The 27,383-nt window shown below is 39.5% G+C and overlaps 2 protein-coding genes across 3 annotated transcripts in view; one reads left to right on the top strand and one right to left on the bottom strand.

The window, feature by feature from the left end:
- The first annotated feature begins 103 nt into the window (after positions 1-103).
- Ccdc90b (coiled-coil domain containing 90B) lies at positions 104-19,364 on the top strand. The gene is made up of 9 exons (XM_005073933.4): positions 104-235; positions 9,470-9,589; positions 10,385-10,488; positions 12,677-12,778; positions 14,237-14,278; positions 14,360-14,431; positions 15,098-15,151; positions 17,274-17,388; positions 18,878-19,364. The coding sequence occupies exons 1-9, from the start codon at positions 130-132 to the stop codon at positions 18,934-18,936; spliced, it is 774 nt and encodes a 257-aa protein (XP_005073990.1). The 5' UTR covers positions 104-129; the 3' UTR covers positions 18,937-19,364.
- Positions 19,365-21,914: 2,550 nt separating this feature from the next.
- Ankrd42 (ankyrin repeat domain 42) overlaps positions 21,915-27,383 on the bottom strand; it is a 50,552-nt gene continuing 45,083 nt past the window's right edge. For both annotated transcript variants that reach the window (XM_040728484.1, XM_040728490.1), the window contains 2 exons: positions 24,256-24,400; positions 21,915-22,256 (listed from right to left, as the gene is read on the bottom strand). In XM_040728484.1, coding sequence (XP_040584418.1) covers positions 22,170-22,256; positions 24,256-24,400 — 232 coding nt within the window. In that variant the 3' untranslated portion in view covers positions 21,915-22,169. The remainder of the gene's footprint in view (positions 22,257-24,255; positions 24,401-27,383) is intronic.

Genomic DNA, 27,383 nt, shown 5'->3' with positions numbered 1-27,383 from the left:
TACATTTCCCAGCGGAACGGAAACTACATTTCCCAGCATCCGTGCGATGAGAGAACTTCATTGTCCGAAAGCCTCGAGGCGATTCGGCACGCCTTCCGTTTCCTCTTGCTGACCCGGATCTCCGAGAATATGAGGATGAGGAGCCGCTGGATTTGGCGGCTCCTACGCCCTGACGGCGGTGGGTCCCGCTGGACTTCAACTCCCCACGGGCGTCTGTCACCTGTCCTGCGGAGAGGTGAGGCTAGAAATTGCTCAGGGAGACAATTCGGACGGGTCGTGTCTGCTCAGGCGTACTGGAGAGTGACACACCCCCTGCCAGGCCCCGCCCACATGCGCAAAGCCACCCCTGAGGATGGGGCTTGCTGGTCCAGGGCTAACAGATGGGCTCTGGAAGGCAGTGCCTTCCTCTTAGGAGAGGCACCCTCTACGGACCTGGGCTCCCGCTGGGCTTCTGAGTAATGGGGTGGGGTGGGGTGCGGGGTTGCTGTGGCGTCTCGTAAAGTTAATGAACTCTAGTTTGCGAGTGTCTGATTTCTTTTAGTTTCCTGTTCAGATTTACTTATTTAGCCACTTGGAGTTCAGGGTTGTGGTAGATTGCAGCACACATTTCAGGTCAAGTGCTTTATTCTCGCCGTAATTTCCGCGCCCTTTAAAAGTTACATAGTAGGCATTTTTAAAGTTGAAACCTATGCGTTTCCAAACACTTGGCCCCTTTGTGAGTCTGTATATCCTGGAGAATCTCTTACTTTATTCTGAGAACTGTTTCCAAGGCTTTTTTTTTTTTTTAATGTTTGTGTTTTTCAGGCTTTGTTTTTTTACTCTTTAAGGTCTTCTGCCCTCAGGCCTAGGTAATCTATTGAGCCTTGGACAGCAGATCAGTACCCATCCCAAGTATACACACGGACTCTGGACTCCCATAGAACAATGTGAGGTGCACTCTCACCCTGAACTCTTGGGGAAGGGTCTAGGCCCTGCCCTATATGAAATGACAGACTATGGACACCCCCATGGAGGGCCTCACCCTGGGGGAATGAGGGGATAACGGGGGGATGGGGGGGAGGGCACGGGAGGAGGGGAGGGAAAGGGAGAGGGACCTCGAACTGACTTGTGAAGCAACCTTGTTTCTTATCTAAATTTAAAATGGAAAATAAAAAATAATAATAATAAAAAAAATTTAAAAAATGTACTTGAAAATTAAAAAAAAAAAAAGGTCTTCTGCCCTCAAAAAACCACCACCTCCTTCTGTTTTTCCTGCATCAATGATAATAAACTGCGCCATTCGGTACTCAAAACACACCTCTCCTGCCTCTTTTGTGGCTCGTTTTGTTGTTATTGTTTTGTTTTTAACCTGTTCTTAAATTTTATTTACACCACTGGCCTGCAGTCACGGCTGCCCTTGTAAGGCTGCTGTTTAACCACCAGGATTATTCACAAGTCTTTGGTTACATGTTTAGGTAGTTAGCATGCATACACACTCTGGTGGACTTTCAAAAGGGACGAGGAGATGGGTCCACTGGTGGAAGCATGTACTGCGCAGGCGTGCTAACACGAGATTGAGTCCCCAATAACAATCCTCATAAAAGGCCCTTGCTGTGCCCATCAGTCAGGTTCAATGTAAGCTGCATGACAGCAGGATACCAAAGGCCTCCTCTGACCTGTGCACCCTCATACACAAAGGGGTACAGTTGTTTTGAATCTGAGGAAATAACTCAAATCTCAATTTACCTGTGTGCTTTTAGAAATATACTGTTTAAATAATCATTATTTTAAAATACATGTCATTCTGAAAATATAACACCCCAAGTAAATGTTAATATTTTAATACAATTGTTGAGTTATTCCATTTGAGTCTGGGTACTCAAGTAACTCTTAAGTCTTCCCTTAAAATTAGTGCACGGTTTGTGCCCCTGTTCAGTGTAACAGGTATTTACTGCATACTGTGGATAAATAATATCAATAGTCAAGCAAATTTGAAAGCTGGTCTTTATCCCATGGAAAGCCCAGTACTCTTCAAAAGTAAATGATGAAGGAATAATAAATAGGAAGGTGTGATTTATCTAAATTTTCTCTTCAAAGTGCATTATTAGTTTGTTACTAATTATCACACTTAGCAGTTCATCAGAGACATTGCAGATGTTTCCTGTAAGTACAGATTACCAAACCTTATGACTTAGAAGTACTGAGTTATTCCCCAAGGACAGAGAGCAAGCATTTTTGTTAGTTCATTTAATTTGCCATAGATCTCCTGAAGCAACATACACAGCATGTCAGTAGGCTATAATATAAGAATATATGCTTTAGTGGGTATTCTCTTTGAGTTCCTATAGAGAAATGACAAACTAGGACCAGCCAAAATGACTCAGCAGGCAGAGGTATTGCTGCCCAAACAGGATGATGAGATTTCTGGCCTGAGGCTCATGAGATGGAAGAAGAGAACCAATTCCTGAAAGTTGTCCTCTGACCTCCACACACACTGTTACATGCACACTCACATATACATGCTCCATACACAAATATCCTCCATATACAAAAATGTTGTCTGTATACTCCACATCCAAATAAATAAAACTAACCTATTATGTCATTGAAGTAGTTCAGTTCTAAAAACAGGCGGTAAACTAATAAAACTTGCGACTTAGAATTAATAATTTTATATGCCTTTTTGAAAAGTAAATTCTGACCTTTTCCAACAGAAAGGCATGTAGTACAAGATAGGCCAGAGATCCAGTCCTTAATGGACAATTTAGTAGTATAAGTTTCTTACTGTAAACATACAAGATGAGTTTTAAGAAAATCAAAATGAAGAGAAAGATGTAAGGTTTTTATAAATATTTAGGTTTTGCATAGATGTCAAATATACTCAACTGTAGAGTAAGCCTCCCGCCAGCCTGATCCCAAAGCTGCATCACACAGGAGGCTATATTAATTATGAAGCTGTTGGCCTTGCTTGTTTCTTACTGGCTAGCTCTTATTTAAGTATTTACTCCATAATTGTTAATCTAAGTATTTCTCTTACCAGAGAAAGGGTCCGGACTTCTTACCCTTATGGTGGCTACATGATGACTCTCTGTGTTTCTCCTTCCCAGAGTCCTCCTGGACTCCTAGTTCCACCTATCTTGCTTTCCTATTGGCCAACAGTGCTTTATTGATATATACACAGGACTTCCCCATCACTCAATGAATACTTATGAATCAAATTTCTCATGGCAGTCAGGCCACTAATCATAACACCATATTAGGAACATTCAGCAGCTATTCAGTTCTGGTTTTGCCTTCAAAGAGACATGAAACACACACCTTAAGCAACTCAAAGTCCTGTTGCAAGAGACTATATCAACACCCATATCAGAGACAAAGTCACATATAAAAATTAAATGGGCTAGAAAGATGGACCAGATTTTGACTCCCAGCACCCACCTCAGGCAGTGCTTCTAACTGCCCGTAACTCCAGCTCCAGGGGATCCAGTTTTTTTGTTTGTTTGTTTTTAATAAAAGAACACCTTTTTATCTTTTTTTAATTTAAATTAGAAACAAGCTTGCTTCACATGTCAATCCCAGCTCCCTCACCCTCCCCTCCTCCCCTACCCCTCACCAGTCTCCCCAACCCCCCCACCCAATCCCCACTCCACTTTCCAACAAGGGTGAGGCCCTCTCTGGGGGATCTCCAAAGTTTATCCTATCATCCCGGGCAGGACCTAGGCCCTTCCCCTAGGTGTCCAGGCTGAGAGAGCATCCCTCCATGTGGAATGGGCTCCCCAAGTCCATTTGTATGCCAGGACTAAATGCTGATCTACTAACCAAGGCCCCATAGATTGCTGAGGCCTCCTCACTGACACCCTAATTTAAGGGGTCTGGATCAGTCCCATGCTGGTCTCTCAGCCATCAGTCTGGGATCCATGAGCCCCCTCCCCCCCTTGTTCAGGTCAGCAGTTTCTGTGGGTTTCACCAGCCTGGTCTTGACCCCTTTGCTCATCACTCCTCCCTGTCTGCAACTTGGTTCCAAGAGTTCAGTTCAGTGTTTAGCTGTGGGTGTCTGCCTCTTCTTCCATCAGCCACTCATGAAGGCTTTAGGATGGCATATAAGGTAGTCATCAATCTCATTATCGGAGAAGGGCATTTAAGGTAGCTTCTCCACTATTGCTTAGTTTGCCAGTTGGTGTCATCCTTGTAGATCTCTGGAAATCTCACTAGTGCCAGATCTCTCCTCAAACCTATAATGACTCCCTCTATTATGGTAGCTCTCATCCTACTCTCCTGTTCTTCCCCCGACTCAACCTTCCTGATTCCCCATGTCCTCCTCTCCCCTCCTCTTCCCCCCCCTTTTTCCCAGCTCTCTCTCCCCTCTTCCCATGCTCCCAACCTGCTCAGGAGATTCTGTCCCATTCCCCTTCTCCGGGGTACCATGTATATTTCTCTTAGGGTCCTCTCTGTTTCCCAGACTCTCTGGCAGTGGGATTGTAGGCTGACACTCCCGTGTTCCATGTCTAAACTCCATATATAAGTAAGTACTTACCATGTTTGTCTTTTTGTGACTGGGTTACCTCACTCAGGATGGTTTCTTCTAGTGCCATCCATTTGCCTGCAAATTTCAAGATTCCATTTTTTGTTTGTTTGTTTGTTTGTTTGTTTGTTTTTCTGCCGAGCAGTGCTCCATTGTGTAAATGTGCCACATTTTCTCTATCCACTCTTCAGTTGAGGGACACCTAGGTTGCTTCCAGTTTCTGGCTATTACAAATAATGCTGCTATGGACATAGTGGAACAGACATCCTTATTGAATGAATGGGCATCATTTGGATATATGCCTGAGTGGTTTTTTTTTAAGATTTATTTATTATGCATGCAGATGCAGTGTTCTGCTTGCATACCAGAAGAGGGCACCAGATCTTATTAAAGATTCCTGTATGACACCATGTGGTTGCTGGGAATTGAACTCAGAACTTCTGGAAGAGCAGCTGGTGCTCTTAACCTTTGAGCTATCTCTCTAGGCCAGGATCCAGTTTTGTTTGCTTGATTGATAGTTTTGTTTAGTTTTGGCTTTGAGACAATGCTTCTCTGTGTAGCCCTGACTATCCTGGCACTTGCTCCATAGACCAGGCTGGCCTTGAACTCACAGAGATCCACCCATCTACCCTCCTCCTCCCCCAAGTGCTGGGATTAAGGGCATGTGCCACTCACTACCACCTGCTCCGGCACTCTTTTGTAGCCTCCACAGGCATGTGCACAAGTGACATACATTCATGTAGACAGGTAATTCTCAACCTGGGTTCTATGCCTTAGTGAATTTTGCCCATTCTGTTTATTTATCTGGTTCACTTCTCTTTAAGATTTTCTGTAACTTTAGTGTCTTTTCCAGATAATCTTTATTTCCACAAAGGATCAAATGTCTCTCTTCTCTCCAGTGGATACATTTTGAAACCACATCATAAAAACTGCAACCTTAAAAGGCCAAAGCAGAAGTACACACCTTACAGTCTTCTACCCAGAAGGCTGAAATGGGATCCTCTGAGCCCAACTGTTGCCTTTAACAAAAATTTCAGTTGTTCAGTTTTACCTGGCAGCCGGATGCTGGGGTGAAAGCTGCTAGCTCAGAGAGGCAGAGAAAACACCCAGCTGGCCTTCCCCCTCTGCCGACATCCCAGAGCCTTCTCTCTAATGCCATCTCAAACAAAACCCTCCTCAAACTCCAAAGTCCCTCCCTTCTACTTCCTGTGCATCTCTGTCCATCATCCCGACTCCCTCTTATTCTGTTTTGGGTTTTTTGTGGGGTTTGTTTACTTGTTTGTTTTTTGAGCAGGGTCTCTCTGTAGTTTTGGAGGCTGTCTTGGAACTCACTCAGTAGGCCCGATGGCCTTGAACTCACAGAGATCCACCTGTCTCTATCCCCAGTACTGGGATTAAAGCATGCTCCACCATCCCAGATCTCTGTTTTGTTCTTAATAATCCCCTGTTTACTTCCTGTCAACTGGTTGCTTGCTTCACCTCTTGACCTATGTTTGGTTCACTTTATTTAACCCTGTTTACAATATTCAAGCAAAAAGCACTGGATTAAAGGTGTGTGCTAGGGCAGGGTGGTTGTAGCACACGCCTTTAGTCCCAGCACTCGGGAGTCAGAGGCAGGCAGATCTCTGTGAGTTCAAGACCAGCCTGGTCTACAAGAGCTAGTTCCAGGACAGCCTCCAAAGCCACAGAGAAACCCTGTCTCGAAAACCAAAAAAAAAAAAAAAGGTGTGTGGTAGGGCTGAGCCCTACCACAACTAGAAACAGGTTTTTCCAGTAAATAATGCAATCTCAGGGTTCAGCAGTCTGAGGCAAATGTGAACAAGTCTTTGACCCCAAAACAAAACATTATTCATCATTGTACATAATGCCAAACATGGTCTCTTTCATCCAACATGTATCTTTTAGAGCACCTAAAACTGTTGGGCACTGGGAACGCAATAGAGATTAAGAACAAAACCTATTCTCAAGGTTTACTTTGGTGGTTAGCAAACTTTCTGTAAAAGGGGTGAATGGTGAGTATTTTAGACTGTGTGGACTATATGGTTGAATACAACTTCTTTGTTATTAACAAATGAAAGCAACCATAGATAATAATCCTAATGTTTCATTTATGGAAACAACTTTGAAGAACTGGGTATTGGTAGTCTGATGGCAGCAGTTGACTAATGCCTAATCTAATGGGGAACTTACAAATTAATAGTTTTGCAAATATGAAAATTGTGAATGGTGTTAGAATTACAAGGTACTTTTAAAACCCATTAGGAGAGATCTGACCTCAGGAATCGTTGCACACTTCCCACCAGAAGACACATTTGTGCAGAGATCTGAGAAATGAATGAGAACAGGCAAACAGAGCTTGCAGAACACAGGCTGGGCAAAGACCCCAAGAAGGGGAAGCAAGCAGATGGCGTGTTTGTAGAGTTATCGTGTAAGAGCCAGAGTGCATAATAGGATGTGAGATTATCTGTGCCCTGCAGAGATTTGTTGGCAATGTTAGGGTATTTGGACTCTATCCCAAGGAGCATTCATTATTTGTTGACTGAAATCGGGATCTGTACCAATTTGACTCCTCATGAGACCTAAGATCTAAGACATATCATACTTGCCTCAGAGCATCACTTTTCTCCATCAATAAAATTAGAATTTTAAGAATTTGTTAATAAGCATGAAAATACTACAATGTTATGTACGTAAATATTTCTGATTTTTTTCTAAGCTAGAATGAACTTCTGATGAGAAAGTAGTAACTTAGGGTACCAAGTCATTACTCCTACTGCAGCTGTGTGGGGAAGCCACTGAAATCTACAGTTCTGATTTTTATTTTTCTCTCCCACTTTGGGTATGACATGCAAAAGCACACTTTTTAACCCTTTTCTAGATGACACTCAGCCAAAAGAAGGCTGATTCTGCTAGTTTTTTTTTTAAAGCATGTTTCTACCTTTCCAGCTGCTGCTTTTATCTCTTTGGTTAAACGGAATTCAGAGGCGAGGCTTTGATTATTTTTTAACAATGCTTGTTAAAAAAAAAGTCCATAAAATCAGTGAAGGCCCCAGGAGTGTCTGACTTCAGTATATTTTGCCCTGTGCCTAGCACATGACCTAGTACTTAGTCTGCATTTGTTGACTATAAAGATATTTAAGAAAAAAATCGCATATGCCCTGTAAATTACTAGCATAACATGATGCCTGAAATTGAAGCTGTCATTTCCATACCTAGATATATAGGTATCTTGGGACAAATAGGAGACAGACAACACAAGGTGATAAAAAGAATGTGAGCTTTGTAATCAAAAGAACCCAAATCAGAATCCTGTTACCTGCTGCTGGGTCTGTAACCTCAAGCAAATTACCTTTGCCTTTCCTAAGTATAACATGGTTTTGTCTAACATGGTCTGGTTTCATTATGTAGCCCAGGATAGCATCAAATTCATGATCCTCTTGCTTCAGTCTCCTGAGTGCTAGAATCATCATATCCAGCATGAGGTACCGTATCCAGCTCTAGTAACAGCTTTGTTTTGTTTTTTAATTTAAAAATGTGACTTATACTACCTTGTCTTGGCAGCATATAAGTTATTTGACAGTTATCTTAATGTATCATAATAGTTTTATATGGGCAGAATTCATCTCAGAGTAAATATTTTATAATAAAATTAATCAGTAACAGAGAAATAGATTATACTGTGTCTGAGTTAAGTTTTGGGAATTTAATGGAGCAGGACCAGAAGACTTCACAAATGAATGGGCTCATATACTAACCAGTAAATGCTCCAGGACTTAAATCAAATTCCTTGATTGTGACTCACCTATGTATCAAAGTGCTGTCGTATGACAAAACTTTTCCTGGGAGACACAACACACACATTTACTCACCCCAGGTCAGGAGCCCATGACAAACCAAAGTACAGACAGTACCAGAGTCCAGCTTGGTGAACCATGAGTTTCATTGTGGTTACTTAAAGGATGGGTGAGGGGTTACTTACAGGAGCAGAAATTACTCAGACAGCTGTATCAGCAGCTCTCCCACCCCAGCCTGAGTGACAGCTGACAAAGCTGGGAACTTGGAGCACACTGCACTGCTTACAGGCAGCTCAAAAGGTTGAAGAATGTCCTTTCTAGGTGTCTGTTGGTCTAAACATCCTCCAGGCAGCTCAGGTGGTTTCTGCTTCTTTGGGGCAGCTATTCTGGTCTGAGTTTTCTTCTCTAGGAGTCCTCTTTCAGTTCAGTTTGTCTGAATCATCTTGGCAGTTTGACTTCTCCTAGAATCATCTATGCAGGGACTCTCCACTTGTATTGCTTACTCTGGCCAGGAAGGGGACCTAGTGAATCTGATCAGTTTCAGTTGCTTCCTAAAGCTATTTTGAGTTGTTTACCTTCTGCTTAAGGAGCTTCCCTGAAGGATGGATGCTGCAGTCTTGGAGGAAACTGTTACACAAGTGCACTTATGAATCCTAAAGATATAGTAACAAAAATACAGCCACAGCCTCATAGGGGTTATAGTCTTAGAAAGAAAACAACTAACATGCTAATTGTAGTAGAGCTGAAAACTGTAGGAAATAAATGATATGGGTATATAAGAGAACAAATGTTACCTTAGGTAAAGAACATACACACAGAAAAGTTTTGTAGCTCTATAAGAAACTTCTGGGCACTGAAGAAGTGGGACAGAGTCTGCTTTCTGGAAATTAGAAGCTGTGACCTCCAAAGCAGTTAATATATGACAAGTCAGGATTTAGACCAACTCTTAAAACATTTCTGAATGATGAAAGCAGAAAGTGAAACATGTTGAATGTTTGCTATGTATAGGATAGCATCAGAGACTTTCAGTTGAAAGGGGTTCAGCAGAGTTGGTGAATTTGGGTAAGATTACAGGACTCCTAATTAGGAAGCTAGAACTGTGTTTAGCTTTTCAGAAGCCAAAGTGCAATACCACTGTTAATCATTACAAGATAACACTGTCTTCTCTTCTCAGGTTTCTTGACCACCACAACAAAGACAAGTTATGATAGGAGGCCAGTGGACATAACTCCTTTAGAACAAAGAAAATTAACTTTTGATACCCATGCACTGGTGAAGGACTTGGAAACTCACGGTGAGAAGCAAGTACTTGAAAGAAGAAAATAAGCAGCACTCACATAGTAAATTTCCAAGTCAAGACTGTGGCACTGTTACCAACAATTAAGAGGAATTTTTGAAACAGAAGTGCCCACCATACACTACAATGGTTTATAGTCACAATTGTATGTTGGGAAAAGATATATTGTCAAAAAAGTGTTATATAAAATTATATGCATAAAATTAATTCCAGTGAAGTAAAAAAACAACAGCAACAACAACAAATAACTTTTAAAGACTAATACTAAATTCTGGATGGAAGTATAAATTTTGAAGAATAAAAAATTAAGGAATAAAATATTTCCAGATATGGAAATATATTACAAGTAAACACCTGATTGACATTACAGAATGGAGTTCAAAAGTATCTAGATAGCCCTAAATGTTAAGAAGTTCTTAGGAATGAATAAAAGAAAGCTTAGTAATTTTATAGAAAAGTAGGCAAAGGCCATGTAAAAAAGCAGTACACAGAAAAATAACAAAAATGTACATGAAGGTGTTTAACTTCACTATCAACCAAGTACGGATTGAAGTACAAATAAAAATAAACCACTGTATTGCCAATTATAAAATCACTATAAAAAACTAGAATTGTTCAATTTTGTTGTAGATGTATATTAGGAATTAGAGTGCTTTTAGAATAAGATAGCATTGTCTCATATTTTTCATTGTAACTTTTAAATATAATAGTTGAAGTGTTGAAAGTTTGTTAGCTGTCTCTTCTGCTAGTGATGTACATATTTTAACATGTAGATTTATGTGCTGTATACAGGATTTGACAAGACACAAGCACAGACAGTTGTGTCAGTACTAAGTAAAGTATCGAATGTCAGCCTGGATACTATCTATAAGGAGATGGTGACTAAAGCTCAGCAGGTAAGACATTTTTGTTTTTGTTTGTTGTTTTTTGTTTCTTTGTTCTTTTTTATCACCCTGGTACCTTCATTAGATCTTTCCTAAGGGAGGAGGAAAGGAAGAATTTGAAAGGCCTTTTACAGAGTCTGTCTAGAAACATTAGAATTAGAATGTCCCTAACAAGAAAGAGTACAGTAATACTAAGAGCAGAAATCTGGTCAGCTTCCCTTGTTCAAGATAAATGTAGTATTTCAATCATGAGATGGTGGTAGACTTTAGTGAAACAACGTTTTTCCCCTGGAAAGCCCTCCAAAGTAGAACTAGCCTTTCTATATGACACATTTACTGATTTTATATGTGCATTTAATCTTCACAGACTTTGAAAGCTAGAAGGGACAAACATGGCTGTAAAAGACTTTATAAAGTACCTAGCTAAAATGTTAAAATCTAACTGGATATTAAATTCTTTAAAAAATATTTTAATCAAAGTGGTGGTGGCATATGAATTTAATCCAGCACTCACGAGGCAGAAGCAGGCAGATCTCTGAGCTTGAGGCCAGCCTGGTCTACAGAGTGGGTTCCAGGATAGCCAGGGATACATAGAGAAACACTATCTTGGGAAAAGAAATTCTTTCAAGCATTATTTATTGGAGGTGGGGGTGCATGTCATGGTATAGGCATGGAGGTCAGCTTTCAGGAGTTGGTTCTCTCCTTACACCATTGAGTCCCAGGGATTAAACTCAGGTTGTAAATTTGGCAGCACACACGCTTACCCACTGAGCCATTTTGATGACCTATGTATAAGTTGAGTAATTTTTAAGACTTTTCATATTTCAATGATAATGGACAAAAATCAGTAAGATATTTAACAGTTTAAAATTTGTTTTTTTCTTATGCTTATTTTAGTTTTTTCACATTTAGTCTCTTTTCTTCAGATGGTTATTTCAAAACATAGACGTAAAATTTAGGATTTCCTTTAAAAAGCCAAAAGTTACAAAATAAATAAAAACCACTACACTCCAAAATAAATAAAAAGTCAAAAGTTTCATAGCAACATTTTTATACTTATACTACTTTTAATATGTAGGATTAAGTGGTTCTGGCAACAGGAATATTCCTCAAATCATAGTTTTAATTCATGCTTTGTGATGTTAAAAATAACTCTTTCATCCAGAAACCTAACCCCACTTCTAGGACAAAAGAAAGCACAAAGATGATATGAAGGCTAGAGCTAAGATTCAGGGCCATCAGGCAATCATGCTACCATATGATCCCTTCAGAAGAGACCACTCACTGTAAGTCTGCCAAGACGGATGATTCCACCAATGGTAGAACTGTCACACATACAATAGATGCGGCTATTCATAATGGATTACAGCTTCACATTTAAACTTTATGAAGATAGATAGGCATTTGCACTGTTTTGTAGCCTTTTTGAATCTCAAGCTGTATTTGTATGTGGAATAGAGGTAGTTATTTCTATTTCACCAGTAGAGAAACCAAAGAAGTAACTTGTTGAAAGTCACACAGAAAATGGCAGAGTTTAGGTTCAAACAGCTTTGTAGAACATTCTCTTTGTAAAGTTGTTTTTTGGGGGGGGAGTGTTTTTGGTTTTTTTCTTTGTTTGTTTGTTTGTTTTCTGGTATTTTAGTTTGTTTGTTTTATTTTGTTTTTTTGGTTTTTCGAGACAAGGTTTCTCTGTATTGCTTTAGAGGTTGTCCTGGAACTCGCTATGTAGACCAGGCTGGCCTCAAACTCACAGAGATCCACCTGCCTCTGCCTCCCGAGCAACTTTCCTCATTTTTACAGGATTTATTACAGAAACTAATATTCTCTAGTTTTTAAAGTTATATAGAGCAAGACCTTTCCTACAAAAAGGAAGTTTAAAGTTCTTCTTTATAAAGCAAATACAAATGTCAGGTAGGAATCATCTTTTCTTTCATATTTTCTCTGTAGTGTCAAATATAGAAAAGAGACCAGGAAATTTAAGGAAGCACTTTTGTTGGGATCCTCTTCTTTAGAAGACCTAGACATTTCTCTTCACTGGGAGATAAAGTTTTCTTTCTTCAGTTCCTTCACTTTTATTTTGATATTTCAGATATGTGGGTATCATGTGTATTTTTTACTTAACCAGTAATTCTACCTGTTAGGATGTTAAAAGGATGCTACCATTCCATATATCACTAGGTTATTTTATTTTGTTTTCTAGGAAATAACAGTCCAACAGCTAATGGCTCATTTGGATTCCATCAGGAAAGACATGGTCATCCTAGAGAAAAGTGAATTTGCAAATCTGAGAGCAGAGAATGAGGTGATAGAATTTTTAACTTATTATTAATGATAAAAATGTAATTGATCTCCAGGGCAGCCTTCTCCAAAGCCATAGAAAAACCGTGTCTCGAAAAACCAAAAAAAAAAAAAATGTAATTGATCTCACAAGTATGCTACTTAGTAAATAGTAAGACCAAATAATATTATATACTACAAATTTTCAGACTAAAAAATGCACTGATTGAAGCTGGGTTTGGTGATGCACTTAGGAAGTGGAGGCAGGTGGGTCTCTGTGTGGTTGAGGCCAGCCTGGTTTACATACCACCATCCAAGCCAGCTAAGGCTTCAAGTGAGGTCCTGTCACAAAAAACAAAAACAAAATTTACTGTTTAGCCTTACCTAATCTTTATCCAAACCAATTTCTTGGATACTGAGTACATATTGTAAATTGTTTATGTGAAATCACACAGGAGAAAAATTTGAGCTGCAATATAAATCTTCTAGTATAGTTTATCATATATTGTCCTTAAAAGTAAAAGTACTGTGATAATTCTCCATTTTATTTAGTGCTCTGTTGTCTTTGTCACTATGAGAAAAAATGTATTTAAAATATTTATTATTTTAAAATTCTGTTTATATATGTGACTATGTGTATATGGGTGTGGGTACCAGAAGAGGGCATCAGACCCTGTGGAGTTGGATTAACGGGCAGTTGTGAGCAACTGGACATGACTGATAGAAACTGAACTCAGGACCCTTAGAAGAGCAGTAACCACTGAGCCATCCCTGCAGACCCAAAATGTATCTTTGTAGTTAAATCACAGATAAGTTCTTCACTAACTGAAAGTTTAAGATTAATGTTTGGGGAGAAGGGGTTTTAGGAGGAAAGAAGAGCGAGGCTATAAAGGTCCCGTGTGGTACCTATAGAGGTCAGAAGAAGGTATCAAATCCCCAGAAACTGGAGTTACAGGCAGCTGGTGAGCTATCAGATGAAGGTGCTGGGAACCAACCTCTGAACTAGCAGCAAGCAGTCTGAACCACTAAGCTATGTCTCCAGCCCTAGCTTAAATATTTTTAAATTTAAAAAAGCAAATCATGGGCTGGAAAGATGGCTTAGCAGTTAACACTGGCTGTTTTTCCAGAGGTTCTGAGTTCAAACCCCAGCACCACATGGTGGCTCACAACCATCTAGAATGGGATCTGACGTCCTCTTGGGGCAAAAAGTCATACATGCAGATAGAACACTCATATACATAAAGTAAATAAATCCTTTTTAAAAAGAAGCAAATCATTTTAGAGGTAGAATCTAATGCCAAAACTAAATGTCTTCTAACTAATATTTATTTATTGAAGTGGTCTATTAGTTCTTTACTTTTTAAAATTGTAATTCTGTATTAAAAATCCAGAGATACACTTTTGCTAATATAAGTTTTCAAACTTTTAAAGTAATCCTAGGAACTTTTGGATTGATGCTAATTGTTACCTCTTTTACACCTAGAAAATGAAAATTGAATTAGATCAAGTTAAGCAGCAACTGACTGTAAGTGAAATTTATTCCACTAATTTCAGAACAAATACCCACTACAAGATGATTTTTCTAAAATACTAATTTTCTTTAAAGCATGAAAGCAGTCGAATCAGAGCAGATAATAAGTTGGATATCAACCTGGAAAGGAGCAGAGTAACAGACATGGTAATATGCTTTTTTAAAAAATTAATTATACTTTATTTCTTTTTGTGTGTGTATGTGCATTTGTGTGGGCATACTGGTAAAGGTTGAAGGACTGCTGTCTTATGGGAGTTAGTGTTCTCTTTCCACCATGTAGGTCCTAGGGAATAGAACTCAGGTCTTCAGGCTTGGCAGCAGGTGTCTTAGCTACTGAGCTACCATCTCACCAGCCCAGTAACGTCCTTTTTTTTTTTTTTTTTAGTTATGTGTAGAATGTTGTGTGTCCACATGTGGCTATCTGCACGTGAGTGCAGATGCCCTAGTAGGCTTGAAGTGTCAGGTCCCTTGGAGCTGGTGTTGTATACTGTCATGAGCGCATGATGTAGGTGCCAGAAATCAAACTGATGTCCTCAGGCAAAGGACCCGAGCCATCTTCCCAGCCCCACCAGTAATGTGCTTTTAGATGAAATTTTTGTTATTCCTTTTAAAATTATTTGTAACCTTTTTCATTGCTGTTGTTGTGACACATGTAAGGTGGGAGACAACTTCACAGAATCAGTTCTGTCCTTCACCTGCTTGTAGCCTCCAGGGATCCAACCCAGGTTGAGGCTTGCGTGGCCAGTGTCTTTCTCCACTGAGTGATCTTGCTGTCCCTTTTTTCTGTTAACCTTCTGGTTGCATATCCTTTAGTTCACAGATCAAGAAAGGCAACTTATGGAAGCAACCAATGAATTTACCAAAAAGGTAAGGTTAATATGTAGAAATCTCTCTTCCCCTTGTTTCATGTTCCTTGCTTGTATGACCACTTTTATATGCACCAGTTTGTAAGCTTGGACTTTAAATACCTAGCCAGTAGAATCTGATGTCATCACAGCTGTTACATTTGCAAGCACTCTGGGGAAAGCTGCTCCTAGGAAGTGTGGTTACAGGAACTGCAGCCTTAGAGTAAGAATGTAAGCGTCCCAGGGCAGCTCATAACCACCTGTACCTCCTGTTCCAGGGAATCACATGCCTGATGCCTCTAAAACATATCCACACACAGACACACAATTGAAGATAAAACAAATCTTTTTTAAAAAATGAGTTAAGGATTGAACATGGTGGCACATGCTTTTAATCTCAGCACTTGGGAGACAGAGGTGGATCTCTGTGAGTTCGAGGCTAATCTGGTCTCTACATAGTGAGGTTCAGGTCAACCCAAGCTACACAGTGCTTTTCTGTCTTGAAAATACCACCACCACAACCACCATCACCCCCGAAAAAGAATTTAATTTTTCATGGCATACTTTTTTCAAAGTTATTTTTATAGAAACAGTAGCTACTTTTATAAAAAACAAAAATTTACCATTGTTTAAGTAAATGTCTAGACTTAAACAAATATCTTTAAAATTTTTGAATCATAGAAAATATTTAATATTTATTATGTACCAGATACCATTATACATGTACTTGTGTCTGTTAATGCATTTAATCCTCAGGTCAACCTCTATAATTAGTATTTTTTTACTTTAGCAGTTTGAAAAATGACAAACAAAAAAGGTTGAAATCGCACAGCCAGTAGTTGATAGAGTTGAGATAAGAACATAGATTCCAGGGACTGGAGAGATGGCTCAGCAGTTAAGAGCACTGGCTTCTCTTCCAGAGAACCCAAGTTCAATTCCAAGCACCTGCATGACACCGCATAACTGTCTTTAACTCCAGTTCTAGGGGATCTGATACCTTCACACAGATAACATGCAAGCAAAACACCAATGCACATGAAATAATAATAAATCCTTTTCTGAAAAAGAACACAGATTCTAATTCAAGTGTGCTATGTAACCCCAGAAGTCAGGACTGCCATGAGTTTGAAGCCAGAAGGGGCTATTGTGCGCTATCCTGTCTCAAATAAAGAACCCAGGCTCTAAACACTGTACTTAGAGGTCTTGTTAGCATTCTCAGTAATCCTGTAATGTAATCATTAAATAATAAGTAAACTCTGGCTTTCTGATTTACCTTCATCCTTTTCTTATGAAGTTCTCTTACTCAGGATTTTTTAAACAAATAATCTTGAATTTAAGAATTTTCCGTTTCTTAGTATCCCTCCTTTTTCAAACAAGCCTTCTTTTTTTAAAAAAAATTATGTGCATTGGTGTTTTGCCTGCATTTATGTTTGTATGAGGGTGTCAAATCACTTTGAGCTGGATTACAGGTAATTGTAAGCTGCCATGTGGGTGCTGGGAATTGAACCCGGGTCCTTTGCAGGAGCAGCCAGTGCTCTTAACCACTGAGAGTCATCTCTCCAGCACCTCTTGCTCAGAAGCTAGTAGAAGGAAAGAACACCTGTGTTCTTTCAAGAACCCATTTTCTTATACTTCTTGGCCAGAGAAAGTAGATAATTAAGGAAATGAGCAAATTCTCTCAGCTAATTTCTGAGCTCTGTTTCCCATATGTGCAAAGTTACCTACCAGGTATATGGAAGTTCCTTTTATATTGATCTCCATCCATATTATAAACTTGGTTGATTTTTTGGTAAAATATCTTTAAAATAAGTCTTTATGTTTAAAGTGTTAATAATATTCCAATGATTTTACACATAAAATGATAGGTCTGGGACTAAAATGTTTACTTCTTAATTTATCATATATATTTATGCCTCAAATATCTTAGGATATTTTTAGTAGACTATGCCCAGTATGGAATAATTTGAGAAAATTGTCTCCAGATATGAAATTGAAGGAATGTTTTGTCACTTGGCAATATTCATTTACTATTAAGACTTTTTTAAATGCACTATTAGAACACAATTGAAGGTTTTAATATGAATGATTTTGTTCATAATACATAGGTACAAAAATATAATTCTGTTTATTCTGATTTGCTACAGGATACCCAAACCAAAAGTATTATTTCAGAGACCAGTAATAAAATTGACACTGAAATTGCTTCCTTAAAAACACTGATGGAGTCGAACAAACTTGAGACAGTTCGCTATCTTGCAGGTAGGTCTGTCAGAGAAAGGAATTACTGACAGTGAAATTTTGGATCTGTTGGTTCCTACCTGTCAGAATAACTATGTCAGGACAGAGAAAAAAAGGAGCTAAAATACTCTATTTCTTGATATCCTGTTTTGCTTAAACAAGGTTCAAATTTTAGTCCCAGCACTCAGGAGGCAGAGGCAGGCGGATCTCTGCGAGTTTAAGACCAGCCTGGTCTACAAGAACTAGTTCCAGGACAGCCTCCAAAGCCACAGAAGAACCCTATCTCAAAAAAACTAAAAAAAAAAGTTTCAAGATCAAAGTTTATCAGGCAACTAGGCAGTTCACTTAGAGAAAAAGGTGTCAAGCTATTAATAAAAATAAACCCAAATAAAATGGTAAAAGTAATTGGGTAAATTCTACAATGAAAATTTTCATTTTAGCCAGGCATTGGTGGCGCACGCCTTTAGTCCCAGTACTCGGGAGGCAGAGGCAGGCGGATCTCTATGAGTTCGAGGCCAACCTGGTCTACAGAGTGAGTTCCAGGACAGCCTCCAAAACAATACAAAGAAACTCTGTCTAAAAAAACCAAAACCAAAACAAAACAAAAAAGCCAAAAAAAAAAAAGTTTAAGAAAGTAATCTAAATAATCAGCCACCATCATTTTGCCAGTCCGGCATAATTTGCATTTTAAATCTTATCCCAGATATCTATGGCTACCACCCCTCATCAAAAAAGCCTTTCTTTTTTTAAAATAAGTAGGAAGATATGGCATGAGTGCATCTATTTGTCCTAGAACTCAAGTTCCCATTTACTGAACATTCACAAATACCAGCCATGTTAGGATTTGACTCTTAATTTGCCTAAAACTTCCCAGTCTTAGCTTCCCAAGTATCTGGAAATATAGGCACATGACATCTGTGCCCAGAAACCTCAATTGAAAAAATGCTTCCATAGGTCAGCCTGTAGATAAGCCTGTGGGGAATTTTCTTGGTTACTGATTGATGTGAGAGGGCCCAGCCCACTGTAGTGGTGTCACCAGCCTCTGGACAGGCTGACCACAGGCTGAGGATGCCAGTAAGTAAGATGGCTTCTGCTTGAGTTCCTGTCTCCAGGTTTTTGCGTTGAGTTCCCATCCTGACTTCCCTCAGTGATGAAGTGTAACCTGAGAGTGTAAGATAAAATAAACCCTTTCCTCCCCAAGCTGCTTTAGTATAGTGTTTAGTACTGCAATAGAAACCCTAAGACACAATGATAGTAAATGTGAAGTACTGCTTACATTTTCTGACATGACAGCTATATTTTTAAATTATTTTCATATTTACTCTCTAAAATACAGGAAGCTATTGATGTAAGTCTTGCTTTACAAATGCCTTTTTATCCTTAATTCAATTTTCTAGGGAATAACGAATATGGAATATAAATTTGATTTTCTTTGTTTCTGTTCATTTAATTATTATTTTACTACCTGAAATTAAACTATAACTTGTAACATAGCTTCGTCTTTCCACAGCCTCGGTGTTCACTTGCTTGGCAATAGCATTGGGGTTTTATCGGTTCTGGAAGGAATAATAACACTCCTCCTGTTGCTGCCGATCATGCCATAGACTGTACTTTCTACAAATTCTTCAAAGTACTCATGGACTAAATTAGAAGTGTTTTGGTATTTTATTTTTAGGTTATATGACTTTATTATGTTAAAAAGCTGTCTCCAAAGCCTGGTTTGAGATAAAAGCACATTTTGTCCTTATCCTTTTGATAACTACAGCAACATTGCATTTGAGCTTTGTAGCTTTGTAAATGAAGTAGGATTTGTTATCAGATTGCATACTTGAAAATAATTCCATAGACTATATACTTACTGGATTTTACTACCCTGCTTATTATTGCAGTTAGATTTTTTTATATAATATACTACAAAGTTGTTTGGATTTTCTAAGTGACTTCCTATATAATTGGAGGGTTTTTTTAGTGAATAATAAATTTTAAAATAATGTGTATCTCATTGCAAATGTGTTATACTTACTATTGAGATCTATAAAGATACTCTGATTATTATGTATATCTTTATTTTTTTCATATGTACAGCAGTTTGAGGAGTGGGTTTTGTATTTTGTTTTGTGTAGACAAATTTTTCTTTAGGCCACCAGCTCAAGAAAAATGACAAACTTATTATTAATTATTAAAGCTCAGCCTTTAGCTTAGGCTTGTTCCTAACTAGTTCTTATAACTTAAATCAACCCATATCTTTTAATGTCCGTTCTTTTATGTGGCTCGGTTACCTTTACTCTGTACAGCCCATCCTGCTTCCTCTCTAGCTGGTGAATGTTCTTCCTCTCTGAGTCCACTCTCTCCCTAGAGGTTCTGCCTAGCCTCTTCCTGCCTAGCTGGCTGGTCAGGTGTTCTGCTGCCACCTCTGTTCCCCAGCACTTACTCTCACCTCGCACAACTACTTCACAGTAACCCATCTCAGGTTTAGTGTATGTATCAGTAAATCATTTAAATTCAACATATACATATATAGACCATGTATACTAGATATATAGTACCATACATACCATACACACACACACACACACACACACACACACACACACACACACACATAACCATCTCAGATGTACAAGCATGTGGAGGCCACACATCATCATTGGATCATTGGGTATTTTCCTCATTTCCTCATTCATTCTGTATCTTACTTTTTTGAGACAGGATTCTCTCTCTCTCTCTCTCTCTCTCTCTCTCTCTCTCTCTCTCTCTCTCTCTCTCTCTCTCTCAATCCCTCCCTCTCTCCCTCTTATCTTTCTCTCCCTCCCTCTCCTTTTCTCCCTCCCTCCTTCCCTTCCCCCTTTCTCTCTCCCTCTCCCCTCCTTCCTCCTTCACACTCTTCTTCTCCCCCTTTCACCCCCCCAAACTTGGGGTTTATCATTTTAGCTAAACTGTCAAACCTCAGGAATCCATCTATCCATCTGTCCCTGTCCCCCAGCGCTGGGATTACAGACACAGGCTGTATGCCCAGGTTTTACAAGGATGCTACACATGCAAGCTCAGGTGCTTTGAGCACTTTATACATTGAGTCATCTCTGCATCCTCTCCATATTTTTTTTTACATCTTAGTTCTCTATCCAGATTGAAAATGCTAAGCATTTCACAAGATTTCATAATGCCTTGGCAAAAGCTTTTCAAGAATAAATAAGTGTAATTCAAAATAATCCTGCCAATTGTTAAGATCAAACTATACAGGAGATAAAAGGTATCTTGGTGTCTCTTTATTTGAAAGGGAATCTCATGTGGTTCTGGCCAGTCTCAAATGGGCTATAACCAAAAATAATCTTGAACCTCCCAAGTGTTACACTTATCAGCATGTGCTCCATGCCCAATTTTATGTGATGCTGGATATTGAAGCTGAGTTTCATGCATACTTTTCCAACTGCTCTCCACCCCCATCCCAGCCAAGCCAATTTTACAACTTGCTTACAGATTTTGATTAACCCGATCTGATCCCAGCAATCAGGTTCTTGGGACCAACAGATCCTGACACCGGTTAAAATAGCCATCACAGCTTGCTGGCTTCCCATAGAAGGAAAGAGGAACAGAATGAGAATGTTTAGGAACTAAGTCAAAAACACAGCTGTTTCTTGGTCAACAAAAAACAAAGTCTCTAAATTCAAGGAATTATGAGGAAAAGGAGAAAATAAGCATGTGTTTTCGTCCTGCAGTGTCTGCCTCAAAGTATCTAAGGGGTCATTCTTAGCAAAGGTCTACTAGCTCCAGTTTTTTTGTTGTTGTTTTTTTTTCAAGAGTAGATTTTTCACTCATGTAAAGCTTTTGAGTGACATTTGGTAGTTGTAGGTAAAGCTGTTCTGTGTAAAAACATTTTTAAAAATTCGGGGCTGAAGAGATGGCTCAGAGGTTGAGAGCATTGGCTGCTTTTCCAGAGGTCATGAGTTTAATTCTCAGCAACCACATGGTGCCTCACAACCATCTAAAGTAAGATCTGGTGCCCTCTTCTGGCATGCAGGCAAACATGCAGGTAGAACACTATATATAACAAATAAATAAAATTCAAAAACAATTTTCTTCCAAGTCTAGATGCTCTGTAAAAGTTAAGTCATTGAAATAAATGAAATGTTTTGTAAGGGTGGGTGAGTTTAGGTGCATGTATGCATGCATGTGCATCTCAAGACAGTCACTGTGGAGCCCAGCTGCCTACATTCCTAATAACTCTTCCCCAGTGTCATAAATGCTGGATTTAGAGGTATATATTGTAATACCTGACAAAGAACAAAACGCCTAAAACTATATGCATGTTAATAATGGTAAACAGAACTTGCTAGACAGTAAAAGATATACTTTAGAAAGGCATGGTGGTGCACACCTCTAATCTCAGTACTTGAGAGTCAGAGGCAGATGGGTCTCTGTGAGTTTGAGGCAGCCTAGTCTACAAAGAGAGTTCTAGGACAGCTAGGACAGTTACACAGATAAACCCTGTCTTGAAAAAACGAAAAGAAAAAGAGAGAGAGAGAAATAACTTTATTATGAAGCCATAGTGTCATTTTAGTAATTTTTATTACCTAGAGTTGGATTTCCTTTGACTATTAGATTGTATCATCTTATATTTCACAGTTTATGAAATACAAAATTATTATTCATAAATGTTGGCTTGCATGTATATGTATATAAAAAGTATCCTGAGTCCATGGCATTTTCACCTTCATGTCTGAAGGATTTCTATCGATTTGCATTTATATTATGTTTAAAGTAAAGGAGAAAAATCCATTGTTTACTTAACCTTATTACACTGATTAGTACCGTCTCACAAACACGCCCCCAGGAGATGCTTTCTTTTTCACTCTCCGCTTCTCTTTGCTAGTCTCACATGAGTCATCTTCCTGTAAACACAGAAAGGAGAATCAAATAAAGCTTCATGCTAACATTTTTCAGCAGCATCCAAAAAGTCATGCTAAGTATTTTCCACTCTGATTAAATTTCCTTTAGGATTTTGTATAACCACATCCCCAGACCTAAAGTACTATGCTTCGTGTTGTGCTGGATCGTAAGGCTGGGAGACTCCTTGGAAAGTCATTCATTGCCATCTCTGCTTAATATAGACCCCAAAGGGAACAACTTGTCATTTCTGCTTCTATCTTGAGTAACATTCCATACATCACTGCAATGTCTACTAATATCACTTCATTTGAAATCTTTATGGAGCCCTATATGCTAGGATTTACCTTTCTTGACTTCTCCATTCCTGAGTTTTTGTTTACACAGTATTCCTCCACAACTTTCTACCTAGCCCATTACCTGAAACTTTCTCATCATCTTGGTATTCACATGACCTAACACAAAAGATTCAACAAGTGATATAGGAAGGAGCAAAGGAAGGGACAAGAGTACAGCAGATGTTCAGTAGAAGTTAATCATTGTTGAATAGTTGTAGTAAAAAATGCTGTGTGTGCCATTTACTCTAGAGGCAAGCTACATGCTAGGAATAGTTGGCCAACACTAAACAGACTCCATGCTTTGGTTTTTGTCTTTTTATTTTATTTATTTATTTATTTGTTGGTTGGTTTGGGGGTCTGTGTGTGTGTGTGTGTGTGTCCTTGAAGTTTGTTTGGTTTATATGAAGTGGGATGAGGATCTGGAAACAGTTGTTGGGGTGGGGGGAATATGACCAAAATACATTGCACAAAAAATTTAAATGAATTTTTAAAAAGAAAGTCCCCATCTGTGTGATCAAACAAGCCACCCGACCTAGCCTTACACGGTGACACAAAACTGCAATCATAACACATGGAAGACTGAGGCAGAAGACTGTGAATGAGACCAACCTGGGCTAACTAGTGCATTTTAGGTCTGTGGTGTCATAAGACCCTGTCTCAAGAACAGAATAAAGGAGAAAAGAGAAGACACATATATACACACATGACATAGATAAATGGAAAAATTTTCTACATCTCATGAGCTAAACTGTTACAATGGCTTCATCTGGAGAACATTTATCTGGTTTCAACATCTTGCAACTCCATTATATTATGTCACAATCTCTGAAGTTATTAAATGAACAATTAGTCTGGCTAAAATAAAAAGTCAGGGAGTTTTTGTTACAGATCAGACAAAGTGGCAAAGGTCTGAAACAATTTACCCGTGACCACTGGAGACAAAAATTTCTCTAAAGGATGAAAATGTTCATGGTTCTCAGTCCCCACAATGTCAGGGTAAGCTATCCCCAGGGCCACATCACAATGTTTTTTGAGACAGGGTTTCTCTGTGTAGCAGCTCTGACTGTCCTGGAACTCACTCTGTAGACCAGAGTGGCCTCAAACTCAAAGATCCACCTGCCCCTGTCTCCCAAGTACTGGGATTAAAGGCATGTGCCACCACACCTAGCTCACAGCATCTTTTCTTGCAGAAGAGTGGAAGCCAAAGCCTAATTTACTGAGACTGAATGGCTGTAAGTTCCCAGCTGACAGAGAAACTCTATTTTACTGTCTCATTCAGTTTCTTGGTATGTTCAGGTGTTACTGATATGGGGCTTTGTGGGGACATTGTTTCTTCTAATAGAAAAACTGACACCGGGTGGAATCTTCATTTAAATTCTTACCCTTTTGAGTTTGACTTTTTTTCAATAGCAAAAGTTATGTATTTGGAACTCAAAATACAGTTCAAGAAAGCAAAATAATAATGCTTATTCACAGTGGCAAAGTGTCAAATTCACAATCTCGATGGCAGTTCTAGAAAGTAGAGTTAGCTCTAGTTTGCAACACAAGCTCAAATAGGCAAAAACTTTTACCCACATCAAAAATTCAGCCCCAACTCAAAGCTTACAATCTTAGCCTCTTCTATATACTATTTATCAAGTAAAATAAATGTGTTAAAAACACCAACCATAGCCACGACACTGGGGACCTGAATTTTCTCCAGCGTTTCCTTGAGTTGATCCACCTGTGCTCGATATTCATCCATTTGACACTCTAACTTTTCTCTTCGGAGTCGCTCATAAGCCAGCTGGTCCTGCAGATCTTTGATGGTCCTATCAAAAATGTTTTCTCAGTCAATCTCGATTTACCTAACGACTATTTTTAAAGCAAATAAAATCACTTGTCAACTGTATTTAGGGCCTTTTATGAATCAGCGGTAATTTAAGTACTGGGGACAAATAGTGACCAAGAAATAGGCAAAATGTTGCTGGGCGTTGGTGGCGCACGCCTTTAATCCCAGCACTCAGGAGGCAGAGGCAGGCGGATCTCTGTGAGTTCGAGGCCAGGCTGGACCGACAGCCTCCAAAACAATACAGAGAAACCCTGTCTCGTAAATACAAAAAAAAAAAAAAAAAAAAAAAGAAATAGGCAAAATGCATGGTATGCAGAAAGGTAAAAAGTACTAAGAGAGAGAGAGAAACAGTAAACAGAATATAAAATGTGGAGCAGGTGATTAACACTTCTGTGCTAGTTAGTTTTTTTGTCAACGTGACATAAGCTAGACTCATGTGGGAAGAGGGAACCCCAACTGAGAAATACCTTCCATCAGACTGCCCTGGGGCATACCTGTTGTGGGACATTTTCTTGATTAAAATGAATGATGTTGGAAGGCCCAACCAGGCCCACCTAGACAGGTGCTCCTTAGGGTATAAGAAAACAGGCTGAGCAAGCTATGAAGAGCGAGTCAGTAAGCAGCTTCAGTTCCTGCCTCAAGGTTCTTACCTTGAGTTCCCTTTAAAGACAGAGTATGAACTTTCCTCCCCCAAATTGGTTTTGGTCAGTGTTTCATCGCAGCAACAAAAAAACAAACTAGGACAGAAATTGGTACCAAAGAGTGGGCTATTGCTGTTAGGAACAGGCAAAAGCACCTTGTCCTAGGTACTGCCATTTTAATGTCATACTACATTTTACCAGTAGGGTAAAACAAAGTTCACATTCCCTAGTCCTAGGGGAACACTGAATCTTCCAATAACTGACTCACCTCCTCCTTAAACAATAGAAATGGTCTGTTATGCATCTTTAGTTCTCTAAAAACATTATGGCTGTTCCTAACAATAGAAGGAGCAAATGAATCTGATCGGTTGGGTGGAAAAGCTTACATCCTTTGTCACTTGACAATGATGGAACACAAAGAGAAAGCCCTTAATTCTTGAATCCTGATTGGTGGAAAAATTAAATTGTATTGTGGCACAGATGTTTGTGGGTTTTGTGCTTAAGTACTTTCTGAAATAACCATTAGGGGGCACAGTCAGCTCCCGTGTCTCTACTGTGGTCACTGATTAGTTCCATAGTGCTACCCGGCATAAATCTTGCTTTGGGGAACCTGTGTCTGCTCAGGTTGATTCAGAGCCTTGGCTTGGACCCACAACACTATGACAGACCTGGCCATGTTGTTCTAAGTACTAAAAGCTTAATGAGCCGTTGTGTGACCTTGGAAGTAAGAATTTTGAGAGATGTAAGCTGATTTGTAAAGTTTCTGAAAGAAGTAGAGACTATCAGGGTCATTCCTGTGATATATCTGAGTCAAGAACTATGGAAGCAAAGCCTGTGCTTCACTGTAACAGCAGATGCTGGTCTGCTGAAGATTCAGTCAGCTGTGATCAACAAGAGACCAGCACCACTAGAGTGAATGTGCTTTTCTGGGCTAGTTAATATTTGTCAGCTGAGGAATCAGCTGTGATCAGTAAGAGATCAGAATTACTGAGATGAAAGTGTCTGGCAAGTATTTCTTCAGTGTCAGCACATGGAGGCTGTGGTCCTGTAGGGGGGTCAAGCGGGCATCTTAATCTAGAAGTTGAACTTGGTAACACTTAAGATCTTCCCAGGTTCAAGGCATGTGGCATGTCTTTATCTCAGCACACAGGAGGGAGAGCCAGGCTTGAGGCCAGACTGGACTATACAGACCACCATAGCTACATAGTAAGATCCTGTCTTTATTTTAAAAAACAAAAAAAGTTTGTGTTTTTTAAATCAAGAACCCTATATTTAGACCTGGGTATCATGAAACTCACTATGCAGACTGGGTTGACCTCAAATTCACAGAGCTCTGCCTCCCAAGCACTGTATGTCACCATGCCAAGAAGAAAAATGAGATGGAGAAGGAGGAGGGGGAAGGAGGAAGGAGGGGAAGGGGGAGGAAGAAAGAGGAGGAGGAGAAGAGGAAGAAGGAGGAGGAGGAGGAGGAGGAGGAGAAGAAGAAGAAGAAGAAGAAGAAGAAGAAGAAGAAGAAGAAGAAGAAGAAGAAGAAGAAGAAGAAGAAGAAGAAGAACTACCTTTTAATTCTTAAGGTGTTTTAATTTTTAAAAGACTTTAGGACTTTTAAAAATTATATATATAGGGCGATCCCAGCTAGGTGAGCTTGGGTCTCCGGGGGGACTCTCCCCATCCTTCGTCCGACCCCCATCCCCTCTATCTTCCGGGCCGCTCCTGGCATCCAGAAGACTTCCAGGCCCCAAACTCCGGCCATCCCAGCTAGGTGAGCTTGGGTCGGGGGGGGGGAATCTCCCCATCCGCCGCCTGACCCCCATCCGCTTGATCTCCCGGGCCTCTCCTGGCATCCAGAAGTCCCGCCCACACAGGAAAGACTCAGCCCTTCCAGGCCCCAAACTCCAGCGATCCCAGCTAGAAGACCCACCCACACAGGAACTCGGGTGATCCCTAACCTAAAGAAAGATATGCCTATGAAAACACAAGAATCATACAGAACACCAAATAGGCTGGACCAGAAAAAGAAGTCACCTCGCCATATAAGAATCAAAACATCCGATAGCCTCCAAAACAATAGAGAAACCCTGTCTCGTAAAAACCAAAAAAAAAAAAAAAATCAAAACATCAAACCTACAGAGTAAAGAGAAAATATTAAGAGCAGCTAAAGAAAAAGGCCAAGTAACATACAAAGGCAGACCTATCCGAATTACACCTGACTTCTCAATGGAAATGATGGAAGCCAGAAGATCCTGTACAGATGTCCTACAGACGCTAAGGGAACAAGGATGCCAGCCCAGACTACTATATCCAGCAAAGCTTTCAATTACC

The sequence above is a fragment of the Mesocricetus auratus genome, unplaced genomic scaffold (genome assembly GCF_017639785.1).
Source record: "Mesocricetus auratus isolate SY011 unplaced genomic scaffold, BCM_Maur_2.0 Super-Scaffold_4256, whole genome shotgun sequence".
Lineage (NCBI taxonomy): Eukaryota > Metazoa > Chordata > Mammalia > Rodentia > Cricetidae > Mesocricetus > Mesocricetus auratus.
This window is presented reverse-complemented; position numbering and strand designations above follow the sequence as displayed.